General features: G+C 38.6%; 1 protein-coding gene across 1 annotated transcript in view; it reads right to left on the bottom strand.

Moving 5' to 3' along the window:
* The window catches only part of DNAH6 (dynein axonemal heavy chain 6), a 219,116-nt gene that overhangs the window by 132,599 nt on the left and 71,525 nt on the right, over positions 1-14,992 (bottom strand). Inside the window, exons 21-28 of the mRNA XM_044659302.1 lie at positions 12,190-12,309; positions 11,011-11,191; positions 9,803-9,899; positions 5,325-5,544; positions 4,509-4,673; positions 4,313-4,426; positions 2,309-2,434; positions 2,047-2,202 (exon numbers count right to left, since the gene is read on the bottom strand). Of these exons, the coding sequence (XP_044515237.1) occupies positions 2,047-2,202; positions 2,309-2,434; positions 4,313-4,426; positions 4,509-4,673; positions 5,325-5,544; positions 9,803-9,899; positions 11,011-11,191; positions 12,190-12,309 (1,179 nt within the window). The remainder of the gene's footprint in view (positions 1-2,046; positions 2,203-2,308; positions 2,435-4,312; positions 4,427-4,508; positions 4,674-5,324; positions 5,545-9,802; positions 9,900-11,010; positions 11,192-12,189; positions 12,310-14,992) is intronic.

The following is a 14,992-nucleotide window of genomic DNA, read 5'->3' as shown; positions in this document are numbered from 1 at the left end:
TTCCTTCCTTCCTTCCTTCCTTCCTTCCTTCCTTCCTTCCTTCCTTTCCTTCTTTCCTTCCTTCCCCCCCACCCCAACTATCTTCCTAAAGCACAAGTCTATGTCATACTCCCTCCCCTTCAGTAAACTCCAGTGGCCACCCCATTGCCTGCAGGGTCAAGTATAAAAATTTTTGTTTGACTTTTAAAATCCTTCAAAATTTACTCCCTTCTTACTTTTCCGTCTTCTTATATTTTACTCCCTTATTCCCCTCTATATACCCTGTTACCCAATGACACTGGCCTCTTTGCTGTTCTTCATACTCCTCTAGATTGAGTGCATTTTCACTGGCAGTCTCCAGGTACAGAATTCTCTGACTCTTCAACTCTGAATCTTGGCTTCCCAGGCTCCACTCAATCTTGGTTAAAACCCCACTTTTTAAAAGAAGACTTCATGCTATTTCTTTCCTTCTGTGATGATCCCCAGTTTATCTTGGAGCTCAATGGTATAGAACAGTGATGGGCAAACTATGGCCAGCGGGCCAGATGCGGTTCCCTGAAATGTTCTATCCAGCCCCGTGACATTATTCCTAATCTGACAATACAATGAGTAGGATACAATACAATGAAACTTTGAAAGAGTTGCCTTAGAAACAGACTTACAGATGAGCATTTCCTTTCCTTTGGCCCCCTCTTTAAAAAGTTCGTCCATCACTGGCCTCAGGTTAGAATGACCTGAATTAAAATCTGACTTCAGATACTTACTGTGTCGACCTGGGCATGCCATTTTACCTCAGTTTCTTCAATCGTAAAATGGAGATAATAACATCTACCTCCCAGGGCTGACATGCTCTTCAAATGAGATATTTGTAAAGTGCTCTAGCACAATAACTGGTGTATAGGAAGCACTATATAAATGTTAACTGTTATTATTGTTAAAGTCTATCTTGTTTGCACATAGCTATTTATATGTTATCTCACCCAATAGATGTGAGGTTCCTCAGATCAGAGGAAGAGACTGTTTTAACTTTTCTTGGTATCCTCAGAACTTTGGGCAGCACCCAGCCCATGGTAAATATAGTACATAACAATGTTTGTGAATTAATCAAATACTTGGAGCAGAGCTAGTTGGTGGATGACAGTGGTTGATGCTACTCTCTTGTGGCTTTGCCCACTAGTGGAAGAGCTTCAGTGGTAGCTTTTCAGGGAAACAAACTTTATCATCTGACGGGTCATAAGGACACAGGGAGATGTTTACAAATTAAATTCATAGGAATCTATATGACAGGATTTGTTTTGATTATTAAGATATTCTAGATAAAGGAGAGATGTTTCATAAATGTCTAATGAAACTTTTAACCAGTGGATGTCTCATTGTGACAAAGAGGTAACATTGAGACCTGGATTAGGCAGCAAAGTCCAGCAGGGCTTCAAAGCTAAAAAGTCTTCAAGTAAGGTCCCAAGGAATGGATTGGGTGCCTGCTGGCCAAAGCCCAGCCAATCTGGCTTCAGAGAGGTGCACTGCCAGAATACTGGCTATTGGCAGAACATGATTTTGTCCAGAGCTATTCATGAAATACCAACAATGAAAGCATTGGAAAGTTACTCTCTGTATTGGTATGGAGTTTAGGGACCACCCACACAGATACAGACATGGAATTTTTGTAGCAGTATTTCTTAGAAAATCTTTAACTTGTAGATGAAGATATTTCCTTTCCTAATAATGATATGTGTAACATATCCCATAGAACTGCCTACAGGGAAGATGCCATTGGGCCATATAGGACCTACAATATTCCTAGAAATGGCCTAAACCAGATGAAAATGTATTAATTTTAAAAAGAATCACAGACAGGTGTGGTTTTCTAAGTCAATATGACCCGCAGAGATCATTAGGTATGGTTTAGTGGCCTGAAACATTTAAGAGATTAAGAGACTTGCTCAAGATTACACACAATCAGAAAGAAGGCTTGAACTGACATCGTTCTGGTACCAAGGACAGCTCCCAGTCTACTCTGCCAAGCTATCTCTTCTACATGAATACTAACATAAATAAAGACTAACTTACAGTGAGAGGCGTAATCACCAGTCTTGGGCATGCTCCCAGGTATTCATAGCCATAAGTATACATAGAAAGGGCCATTTTGGCCACACAGTTATCCAAGTCAAGATCCCAATAGTAACGTAGCTGCCTTTGCCATTCGAAGCAGTCTGCAGTGGATATCTACCCAGGAGATACAAAAGAAGAAGAGGATTCATTTATCTGCAGATTTGAATCAACATTAGTTAAAATGTGGTGGGTACTACTTTTAAATAAAGGAAATATTTACCTTGGTTGCCACGAGTTCACTGACAATGTCTCTTGCATGTACATCGATAGTAATTAAGGCAGTTATGATGTTTCTGTGTAATTTGGGAAGACTGCCTCGCACCAAACCTGCCAAAGCATTTAATCTCTAAAGGTTTAAAAAAAAAGTTTTAATGTGACTTCTCTGCTCAGAAGAAAACAGCTGTTTTTAAGGGCATGATTTTTCCAAAAGAGATTAGACTAAACTTCCCTGTACTTTGTATAAAAAAAGATTCTATAGCCCTGTGATCCCATGATTGACTATCCTACAAAGACTAATGATAATGGTGATCATCATGAATATAATGATTTAAGGCTTTCAAAGTACTTAACCTAAGTTGGAGCACCAAAACAACCCTGTTAGTTAAAATGCACATATTATCCTCATTTTGCAGATGTAGAAACTAAAATTAGAGTATCTGAGTTAGGCTTTGAACTAGGAGTATACTGTGTAAATATTTAACGACCACTCTTGCAGTGGCGGTAGTGGTGGTATGCTTGGCATACTTTTAAGCTTATTCTACATTATTAATATTTTCTCCAGAAATTTCTTAAATCTAGACATTCAATAGGATAATAAAATGAGCCCTGATTTGTAGCATTTGTGATTTCAAGGTGTAAGTGTTCACCCTGAAAATAAATTTAAACCCTTACCTTCTCTCTTAGACTCAATACAAAGAATTGGTTCCAAGGCAGACAAAGGGTAAGGGCTAGGCAATTGGGGTTAAGTGACTTGCCCCGGGGCACTTGTTAGGAAGTATCTGAAGCCAGATTTGAACCCAGAAATTCCTGTCTCTAAGACTGACTATATACTGAGCCACCTCAGTGCCACCATAAATTAATCTTAATAAAAATCCTTCAAAGCCAAACTCAAGCACCATAAATCAATCAAGAATATTTATTAAGGGGGCAGCTGGGTGGCTCAGTAAATTGAGAGTCAGGTCCAGAGACCGGAAGTCCTGGATTCAAATCTGGCCTCAGACACTTCCTAGCTATGTGACCTTGGGCAAATCACTTAACCCCCATTGCCTTTTTGCTCTTCTGCCTTAGAACCAATACCCAGTATTGATTCTAAGACAGAAGGTAAGGATTTTAAAAAAAAGAATATTTATTAAGCACTTACTATGACAAATACTTTGATAATTAGCTTAGCACCAGGGATACAAGGGAAAGGTAAGAACATAGTCATTAAGGAGCCCATAATCTAATATGTGCAAGATATAGACATTGTAACTGGAGGGTGTCTTATCCTCTTGGCTGCTGGTGCCCCCCAAACCCTCTAGAAATTACCATTAAGTTCTCTTTGTAGATCATTGGGCATGTGTGTGGCCTCTTCAGAGAGAACACAAATTCCTTGTGGCCCATAATTTACATCTTTCTCTTTTGTGTCCTCAAAGCCTAGCACTGTGTCAAAAATATCTATTCAATGCTTCTTAGGCACCAGGCACTCTACAGTACAAAGAATGGGAAAACCAATTTCTGTCCCCCCCATCAGATTCATATAACTTTGAACAAACAGGTATATAGAGGATAAATTAGAGTGAGTGAGAGGAGATGGGAAAAGGCTTCCTGGAAAAGATGGAATTTTAGCTGGGTCTAGAAGGAAGCCAGGGAAGCCAGAAGGTAGAGGTGTGGGGGGAAACCATTCCAGACATGGAGGACAGCTAGAGGAAATGTCTGGAGCGTGGCATGGGAGGGACAGAGGGGAGATCAATGTCACTGGAGGTACAGTGGAGGCTGGAAGGTAGGATAAGACTGGAAAAGTAGGAAGGAGGCAGGTTATGAAGGGTTTTGAACATCAAACTGATTTTGGCCTTCAAAGCCCTTTCGAAATAGTAGGCATTTAAATGCCTACCGGTTTTTTGATAAAGCCCCCATTTCTGAAATAATGTAAATTTACATAAATAATAGAAATCTTTGTAAAGATGGAAAGGTAGCAAACTTGAAAGGATCTGACATCAAGCTTCTCCATATATGTAAAACTTACGTCAAAGTTGGTTATTTCAAAACCTTCCATTGCTTCCAAGGGATCCATTTCTTCTCCTTCCAAGCATTCGGTTAAGTCTCGGCACCACATGATTTGAGACACGGTCAGCACTACCTGCATGGGAACAGGAACTTGGCCAATAGAGAAAGATCCATGGAAGACCCCCAGAAAGGCAACACCACCAACGAGGACTTACCTGAGAAGGATGGCCAGCCACCACCCACTCTATCCGGACTTTGTTCTGGTAGTCCGCGATGGCAGCTTTGCTCAGGCGTCTCAGGGATGTGAACATGGCTTCTTCTACTTTGCCCAGCCAATCTTCCACGTTTCCTCGAGCCTTCAGGCCTTTCCCCAGGCCAACCTAGGAGAGAATTTGCAGCAACCCTGAGACTGGGTCAAGGGCTGCTTGTCTTCCTATGGCTGCTTCCTGTCTGAGTACCCTGGTTATATGAAAGTTAGACCAACACTTTGGTCTTCCTTCTGGAATCAGTCCCATTTCTGTCAGAGGGAAAAAAGAAGTCTGAATAGAATCTCATCAATAGGCTGGCCACTAGATGACATATAATTATATATACAAGTCATATTTTATATAAATAAAATAAATTTATATACATATAAATAAATATAGTATATATACATACTATACCTCATCTGGTACCCAATCTACTGATGAGACTCTAGCCTTCTTTTTTATATACTATATATATAGTATAATATATAATATTAATATAGTATATAGAATATATTTATTATATAATACATAATAATTATATTATTATATAATATAAACATTATAATATAATATATGTATGATAATATAATATAGTATACATATAGAATAATATGTAATGTTATATATATTCATTCACTGCAACCCATTATAGGAGGAAAGCTCACAAGCAATTAAATCAAAGATGAGGAAGTTGAACTAGATCTCTTATCACTAAGGTCCCTTCCCAGAATTCTAGGATGTATTTAAATGTACAAGAGGAAGAGGAGAAGTAATCCTTACCCGTTCTCCCTCTGGTGACAGCATAGCTAAAATATCATTTGTAAAAACTTTTTCTGGTTCTGCTTCAACACCAGGTATTTTGGGTTCAGTGGAGATCAAAACAGCAAATTCCAACCTAGAGATGGCATCAAAACACTTCCTTAAATGAGGCTGAACAGCTTGTGGATTGCGAGTCTGGGCCAAAATTTCCAAAAGTTCATCATTGGATAAAAAGTAAAACCTGTCAAAGAAATGCAAATTTAAAAAAAATTTAAATCAATGCAAATTGAATAGATTTATTCCTCACCCACATGCTTGGGAATCCTTAAAGGTTAAAACCACCTTCCTATCCAAAGACCCTTTGGGGAGCAAACAACAATCTGATCCAGAGTCCAAACCCTCTGGTGTAAGGAAGATCTGTTCTTCCTAAACCCCACTGGTATCCCCAGTGTAGTACTGGGATCCTGAGCTTTGGGGCTCCCATTTCTCAATTACCTTCTACAGCTTAGTAAGAGGGATGCCAAAATATCGGGTCTTCTGAGTGTAGTATAATTTTGGAAACCCTCTCTACAGAATATTGTAGAATTGTAACTACCTAGAAGAAAAGCTACTAAACTCCAGCTGCATTATTTTGTGATGAGTTGTCTCTTTGTCAAAAGATAAGAAAAACTCCATGATGGATATTTTGCCATGGAGAAATGGAGTGGATAGAGCCTTGAACCTGGGCCCAAGAGGACTTGGGTTTGAATTCTACCTCAGATATATACTAAGCTTTGTGACCTTAAGCAAATCACATAACCACTATGTGCCTTAATTTCTTCACTTGTAAAAAGGCCAGAGTCAGATCTGATGGCTCAATAGCTCTGGTTCCATATTGTTCTAAATATAATTGTGCATCTTCCACTAAACACCTACCTGATGCCCTGGGCTTCGACAACTCTTCCAAGAGAGTAAAAGAGCCTGGTAAGATTTCACTGGTTCAGATAAAGGCTAGGCAACAGACTAAGTCTCATTTTCCTTACCCACAAAATGAGAAAGATAATAGGTTTTGCTACCTATCTTGAGGATGTGAGATGAGAGCTTCATAAACTTTAAATGATGTAGAAATGTGGGGTTGTGATAATAATTCTCTTGTCTGGACATGGTTTTTCATTGGTATAGAGAATCCCTAATGAAGAAACTCCTTCAACCAATGTATAATGGCGCTCAAATCTTGTAACAGTTGTAAAGAATTGTTTGGGGGTATTGAGAGGTTAAGGGACTTGTCTGTTGTCACACAACTAGTAGGTGTCAGGGGCAGGAATTAAACCCAGGTCTTCCTTATTCTGAGCCTACCTCTTTTGTCATTATTAGTGTCATCAATTAAATTTGGAGATTAAATTCACTAATTAAATTATTAGCTAAGTGTGGAGAGATTTATCACCAAGTTAACTTGCAGCATAGCAAATATAGTTAAAAAAAAAGGTTAGTGCAGTGGTTGGAGTGTTGACTCTGGAATCAGGAAGATCAGAGTTCAAATCTAGCCCCAGACATGTAGTAGTTATGTGATCCTGAACAAATCAACTTTTTTGCATTTCAGTTTCCATTTCTGGAAAATTAGGATGAAAATAACCTTTATCTTCAAGGGTTGTTGGGAGATAGAAAGCATTTTGCAAACCCTGAAGTGCTATATAAATGACAGCCAGCTATTAGTGGGGCTTTAAAAGCCAAGGGGATTTTTAAAAATTATTTCTTGATGGCAAAAGAACACCCCAGGTTTGTTTTTTTTAATAATTCACATTTATATAGTACTTTAAGGTTTACAAAGCAATATTTCCCAGGACAATCGTAATATAGGTATATGCACTATTATTACTCCTGTTTTACAAACTGTGAAAGGTTCAACCCATGTTCACTGGACCATTGGGATCTGAACCCATGTCTTGCTGAATAGAGAGGTCTACAATGCTCTACTATTCTAAGCCACCTCCCAGTAAATTCAAGTCAGCAAGCCCATAACAACTGCATCCCAAGGTATTGAAAATACTTGCAGATATGATTGTTAAGCTGCAACTGGTGATCTCTGGAAGATATTGGGGATTAGGAGATATGTTTTAAGGACTGAGTTGTTCCAGTTTACAAAAAAGGGAACAATAATAGCTGTTATAAATGATTTAAGGTTTGCAAAGCATTTTATATACACAATCTCATTTGATCCTCACAAGAACCTGGTGAGAAAAATAATTCAATTTTTATTATCCCTATTTTACAAATAAAACTGAGGCTAGGGAGATTAAGTGTTTTGCCTAGGGTCACAGAGTTAATAAGTAACTAAATTGGGACTTAGAATACAGATCTTATAAGCCCAGTGCACTATCCACTTCATGATAGTATGGTAAATCCTTCAAACCATATGTCAGGAAATTTGAAGTTAGGCTGGATGAAATTCTATGACATATTACTAGAAGGTTGCTTTCTAAGCACTCAGAAAGGGAAGCAGTAATCACTAAGAACCAGTGATTTCTTTAATTACACATCAAACCAGACCAATTTTGTAGGTTTTTTTTTTATGGGATCACCAGAAGTTTAATTCAAGGAAAGGTCATAAAATCTCCTGAGCCCTATCTTTGACCCTATTCTGCTAAATATGTTTGATTTCTGCCTTGGATGAAGTGAGCAAATTTTCAAATGATAACAAACTGAAAAGGAAAGCTTGTTTGAACCTTCCCTCTGTGGCGGGACCAGAATGAGATATAGCAAATCTAGCCAAAGTATGACCTCACCCTGACTTCAAAAATATATTCCAAATTCTTGCCTATGATCACTAATTAGGGAAGAGCGATATATCTTCAACTCACAGATATGAAGGAATTGCCTGCCTAGGGTCCTGGCAGGAATATGGGCTTGTGGAAGCATTCCACTAATGGCACCCACCAAGCCACCTATGGTCTTGATGTCCAGGGAGGAAGGGATGGTGGCCAAGCCTCACCAATGTGATGGAGTCAAGAGCAGGTCAAGTGGCTCCAATCCATAATGGAACTATCACACCAAAAAGGGGCAGGGCAAGAAAGAGATACTTCCTCCATAAAAGATTCCCACTTTAGTCCACTCATCAAAAATCCTTATTGATTCCATACTGGCCTCCCTGATGTGCATCATCACCCATGTGTCTAAATTTCCCTTTGGATTTTGGTGCTCTGAAAAAATCCAGGCTTATTCTCTGGCCAGGACTTTGGTTTATGTTCACTTGGCCCCTACTTTAGAATCTTTACCCCAGGAGGTTATTGATTAGTTTTCCTCCTCTCATAGGACAAGTGATTACTCCAATCTTGGGCATGTGCCAGTCCCTTATTGAAGATACAAAAGGGAATATTAAATCATGTAGGTACATAAAGAAAATGATAAAAATCATTCTGGATCATAATTTTGAATCTTTTATTCTAACTTCATAGTAAATGAATGAGATTAAAACAACACAGTGACAAGGTCATCCATGATATATTACTAAGATATCACACAAAATTATGCATATACATAGATATTGAGATTTCATGTTTCAGAATCTCCCTTAAGCCTGTTAGGTTATTCAGGCCTCAATTTTCTCCTCTACTATATTTCTCTGGCGCTATTTTTTAAAAAAGATCTGAGTGCTTTGATGGCCCACAATCTTAATAAAATTCAGCACTGTGATGTGGCTGCCAAAAAATTCATGCGATCTCGGGCTACATTAGGAGAAGCACAGCTTCTAAGAATAGGGAAGTGATAGCCCTATTGTTTGTTTGCCTTAATCAGATCCAAGTGGAATCTTGCACCTAATGATTTTAAATCTCAATTCTTAAAAAGACCTAAATAAGCTGTAAAGTGTCCAGAGGAGGGCAACCAGATTAGGGAAGGGTTTTCAATCCAAAATGTATGAGGGACTTTTGAAAGAACTGGGCAGCTTAGCCTGGAGAAAACAAGGTTTGTAGAAAGGGTAGTGATAGTGGGAACACTGTAGCTGTCTTCAAAAGTTTGAATGGCTAGGACTAGTATATAAATATGGAGTCAGTCTTGTTCTGTTTGGCCTCAGTGGGTAGAACCATGAGCAATAAGGATGCAAATGTAGGGTCAATGTCAAGAAAAATGTTTCAACAATTGAAATTGCCCCAAAGTGACATATCCTAGTGGTGATTAGAAATGTTTTATGTTCCCTAAGACTCAAGAAGAGGCTAGATATATTTTAGACTAGAGTTTCCTTTTATGAAAACAGGGCACTAGAGAGTGAATGAGATCTTTTCCAATTGTCAACTTCTGTGAGTTTATGATTCTGTGATTCTACCTTTCCCTGAGACCAACCCTACGACCAAAATCTTTTATATTTCAGGATACTACCAGCTGGATTTTCTTTATCACAACTTTCTTGCCTCTCTCTTAGTTATTATGAACTTTAAATATTTTGTTTGTTGAACAATACCTGTCTTGAGGCAGGGGATAACCACTAGCAACTTTTGAAGATTCCCTATTTAGGATTTTAAACTTACCTTGGAAAAATAACTCTCTTTGATTCCAAATAGGCCTCAAGACACTTCTGAATTTGGTCAAGCAGTGCATTATTATTTTGAAAAGTTTCCAGGAGTCCTATATGTTGAAAAAAAGTATTTCTAAAATTGTAGTAAAAATTTAAAAAGCACACAATATAGAGATTGTCATTTTATGAAAAAGGAAAAAATATTAACATTATAAAGATTTGATGTATTTAATAAAATGTAATCCAGTGAATTGCCAGTTGTCATTTTTTTGGCTGTCAAAGACCTAATGACTCCTGGATCTTAATGCTTATGTCACATATTTAATTAATTCATTATCCAATATACTCAAGATCTTTGATCTTGTTGATTTGGAGTATTTTTTAAAATTTATGGATTCCAGGTCATATGTTGTTCAGTCATTTCAGTCATGTACAACTCTTCATGGTCCCATTTGGGATTTTCTTGGTAAAGATACTAGAGTGACTTGCCATTTCCTTCTGTAGATAATTTCACAGATGAGGAAACTGAGACCAGAAGGACTATGTGACTCGCCCAAGGTTATATAGCTAGTAAGTATCTGGGGCCAAAATGAACTAAGGAGGATGAGTCTTCCAGACTCCAGACTTGGCACTCTATCCATTGCACCACCTAGCTGCCCATATCCAAGGTTAAGAACTCTTGAAATAGAGAGTCAAATTAATAAAGCATTTATTGAGCACTTACTATATGCCAAATTCTGTTCTTAGCACTGGATAGAGAGTTTATTTAAAGACTTGGACTCATGTCTATTTTAATAAAAAAAAGTGATACTTAAAAAAGAATAATTGATAATGGCAAACCTGTGGGAGTTTGAACAGAGAACACACCATTTTAGACTCAAACAAAAAAAGTATTTCTTATTCCAACCTACGAAGCACAAAACATGTGCTTCGTAGGTTGGAATAAGGACCCCTGCCCTTTACTGGTGAAGAACCAAGACTGTAAGAACAACATAGAGGTGAAGAAAGGAGGAACCCTTAATTATGGAACCAGCAAACCAAGTGAAAGAGTGAAAGCAAAATCCCAGAATTTGTTATCATCAAATTTACAAAAACGTTGCCTCAAGTCTTTCTGATTTTTAATACTGGATGCTCAGCATTAAGGGTCTGATGATCAGTATTGACAGTGATTATTATCAATGGCTAGTGATGTTCCCGTGAAAATCATAGCAGTGATGTTACCTGGTTGAGTAGCTGCACGGAGAGAATTGGGCAAACGGTTAACTTTTCTCATGATTTCTTTCCATGATTTATCCACCTGTAAAAACATTTTGGCCTCTGCTGGCAGCTGTCTCTGAATGTCTGGAGCACTGAAAATACTCTCTAAGTAAAGCCAATTTCTCTGACAGGTCAGCCATTCATCCTAGAGAAATCAATAAAATTAAGATGCTATCAATTGGGGAGTCACTGGTGCCCACTAATTGAGGCCACCTGAACCACCCAAGCCTGTGTTCAGCTCCCAGACCATGGAGATCAGCACTGAGCTCAGCTGCAACAAGAATACCATTAAGAGGAGGCATCTGGGTGGCTCAGTAGATTGAGAGTCATGCCTAGAGATGGGGGGGTCCTGGGTTCAAATTTGACCTTAGGTACTTATTAACTATGTGATCCTGGGGCAAACCGCTTAATTCCTTTTGCCTTCTGCCTTGGACCTGATTCTAAGACAGAAGCTAAAGGGTTTGTTTTGTTTTTTAGTTGTAAAGCTCAAGACATTTAACTTTTTCTTATATTTTAACTATATTAATTCATTCAATAAACATTTATTAAATGCCTACTATGTGTCAGTCACTATGCTAAATAAGGGGAATACAAATAGAGGCAAAAGACAGTTCCTGCCCTCAAGGAACTTAGCTAATTGTAATATATTCTAATATATTAAAATCATAGGATAATAAATATAGAGCTTGATAAAGCAGAGGTTACCTAGTCAGACTCATTATACAGATGAAGAAACTAAGCCCACCATTAGTAAGGCACAGAAGTCACATTTGAATTCAAGTTTTGAGGCTCCAAGTTCAGTAACTGTTCACTGAACCATGATTCCTCTCAGCCTAAAGACATAAAATATTACAGCATATAATAGCCTGAGAGCTAAAAGGGAATCTCAGAGGCCATCTCATTCAACCTCATCACTGAGGAAACTGAGGACTAGGGAAATTAAGTGACTAGCCCAAGGTCTCCCAAGTAATAAGCATCCGAAGAAGGATTGAACCCATATTCTGACTCTGGAGTCAGATGTTCTTTTCATTCACTGTACCCCATTGCCTCTCAGTCCAAACTAAAGACACAAAGATATACTTTCGCATGTTCCTTCTTATTCTAGCATTCTTTGACTCATTTATTTTGAATTTTATTGCTCACCAGTGTTTGATTAAATAATGCAAGTTGCTTTTGCCATTCATCAACTCGAGGTTTGAGTGGACCTACGTATCGGGAAGAGGCGATTGTGGCCACATTAATGATGCTGTCATCTAGAAGAACCTGGAAGAAAAAAAAAACAAAGAAAATACAGTAAGGATAGTCCATTTCTTGTCTTTCCCATTGTACTATTTTCTTCTATTATCTTGCCCTACTCATTTAATAAAACCTTCTTATTTTTCCTACTATTCTCTGGAATTCTGCATTCAATTGGGAAAGATGGGATCTTTCCAAGAAAATTAGAGATATCAAGGGAATGTTTGGTGCAAAAATGAGCAAGATAAAAGACAAAAATGCTTGGGTCTTAACAGAAACTGAAGAGATTAAGAAGATGTGCCAAGAAATATAGAACAACTATGCAAGAAAGAGCTTGCTATCCCCAATAACCATGATAGTGTGCTTACTGAGCTAGAGCCAGACATCCTGGAGAATGAAGTCTAGTGAGCCTTAGGAAGCTTGGGTAACAATAAAGCTTATGTAGGAGTGATGGAATTCCAGCCAGACAATTAAAAATGCCAAAAGAGGATGCTGGGAGATAGTGGAGGATAGAAAGCTCTGGTGTGCTGTGGTCCATGGGGTCATGAAGAGTCAGACACAACTGAATGACGAGTCCCTTTCTGTGCTAAGCCGTTATAAGGGCTTATGTCCCCTGCTTCTTTGACTTGGTAAACTTCTCCAGAAATGTCTATGCTTGAATCTCTGTTTTCTGACCTGTTTCCCTTTGTTCCCTTTTCCATTCTGGCTTCTGCCTCTACCACTCTGTCCTCTCAGATACACAAGTTAATGACTCTTTGAATGCCTTGACCTCCTGTGTCGACGACTTCCTTCACATCCACTCTACCTTAGATCTCAATGTTGCTCCCAACCTGTTCTAAACCTCCATGATCTAGAACTCCAAATTCTCCTTCTGATCACAGTCTTCTGTTCCCCCATCTCTCTCCCTGCCTTATTTGCTTCCTAAAATGTTTTTCAATCTCGAGTCCCTTAATCACTTTTGCCCATTTATTGTTGCTCATCTTTGCACCCCAGCACAACTTTTATCCTGACGTTCATGAGCAACAAGATCAACAAGGCACCATTCTCCATATTTATTGACTCCCTTTGACTTCTCCTACTCTTGCAAGCTGGTTGCTGTTCCTCTATGAAAAATGCACTCTCACCAAATCTGAAAGACTTCTCACAGTCCTTGGGTCCTTTAATCTTTCTGCAGTTTTGAACACAAGTGACTACTCTAAATTTTTAATCCCCTCTTTCATTGGTTCATTATACTCTCCAACTCTAAGCATAGAAGGCCCCTACCAAAGGCTCTATTCCTGGTTCCTCTTCTTTTCCCTCTCTATTCTTTTTCCATTGGCACCCTTATGTGACCCATTCTCCCCCATTTATCATCATGGTACATATGGCTTTCTAAATTTAGATATCTAGCCTTAAATTTTTCTAAAACTATAAACTTATATCTCACAATAACCCTATGAGGTAGAAGTTCTTAATAGCCCAATTTTATAAAAAAGGTAATTAAGTCACTGAGAGATTAAGTGACATGACGAAAGTGATCATACAGCTAGTAATTGTCTGAGATCAAATTCAAACTCAGATCTTCATAACATTGAATCCAAAGTGCCACTTAGCTCCCTCTACTCATCATGTCCCAAACTAAACTCTAACCTCCTTCCCACCCAATGTTTTCTTCCTCCAAACTTCCATATTTATGTTGAGGTACTGACACCTTCCCAATCACCTAGGCTTGAAACCTTAGAGGCACAAGCAAATCTTCATCCCTCTTGCCTTCCAAAACTGCTTTATTACTAAATCTTAGGAATTCTATATTCATAACATTGTCTTTTCTTTACCCATAGTGCATCTACTGAAGTGATATCATGATCAACTTTTACCTAAACCATCATAGTAGCTTTCTTGTGGGTCTTCCTATTTTTAACCTTTTTCCTTTCTTCAAGATGACTTCATCAATTCTTATGTAGTCCATCATAGCAGCTTTCTGGTGGGTCTTCCTATTTTTAGCCTTTCTTCTTTCTTCCCTTCATATTGATGCTATAGTTTGTCCTGGTGCCTAGATCTGCCTACATAACTACCCTCATTTAAAACTTTCATTGGATCCCTATTGCTTCTTGGATAAAAGGTAAATTCCTTAGCATGGCATTTAAGGCTCAACCATCCTTTACAGCTCGATTTAACATTATTCCTCTTCACACACTTTATATATATTCCAGCTGAATTATACTACTTGCCCATCCCTAAGCTTCATATACTTCTTTGCATTTACAAAGGCCAATTATCCCTGAGAGGAGCAGCAAGGCAAAATGAGTTACAAAGATCTCATTCAATCATTAGATTTGGTCTTGGGCTTTCTTGGATCTGTGTGTCTTTTGTATTTATGTCTTAGCACTTCTGTCTATATATAGAATCAGTTCCTTCAACAGAGACAGAGAGCCTGGGAAGGCAGTGTTGAGATGAAATGAAGTGAATGAATCTCTTTCTATTTGCAGCTCAAGTCATGTAGGAAAGGGGTATGGCCAAAAAAATGGGAGGAAGGAGAGAGAGAGGAGGGAGAGGGAGAGAAAGGAAGAGAAGGGGAGAAAGGAGGAAGAAGAGGAGAGGGAGGAGGAAGAGAAGGAGGAGAGAGAAGTAGGAAGAGAGGGAGGGAGAGAGGTGGGAGAGAGAGGAAGGGAGAAGGAGGGAGGGAGAGAGAGGGACTGAGGGAGAGAGAGGGACTGAGGGGGAGAGAGAG

Source organism: Gracilinanus agilis, chromosome 2 (assembly GCF_016433145.1).
Source record: "Gracilinanus agilis isolate LMUSP501 chromosome 2, AgileGrace, whole genome shotgun sequence".
NCBI classification, from domain to species: Eukaryota; Metazoa; Chordata; class Mammalia; order Didelphimorphia; family Didelphidae; genus Gracilinanus; species Gracilinanus agilis.
This window is presented reverse-complemented; position numbering and strand designations above follow the sequence as displayed.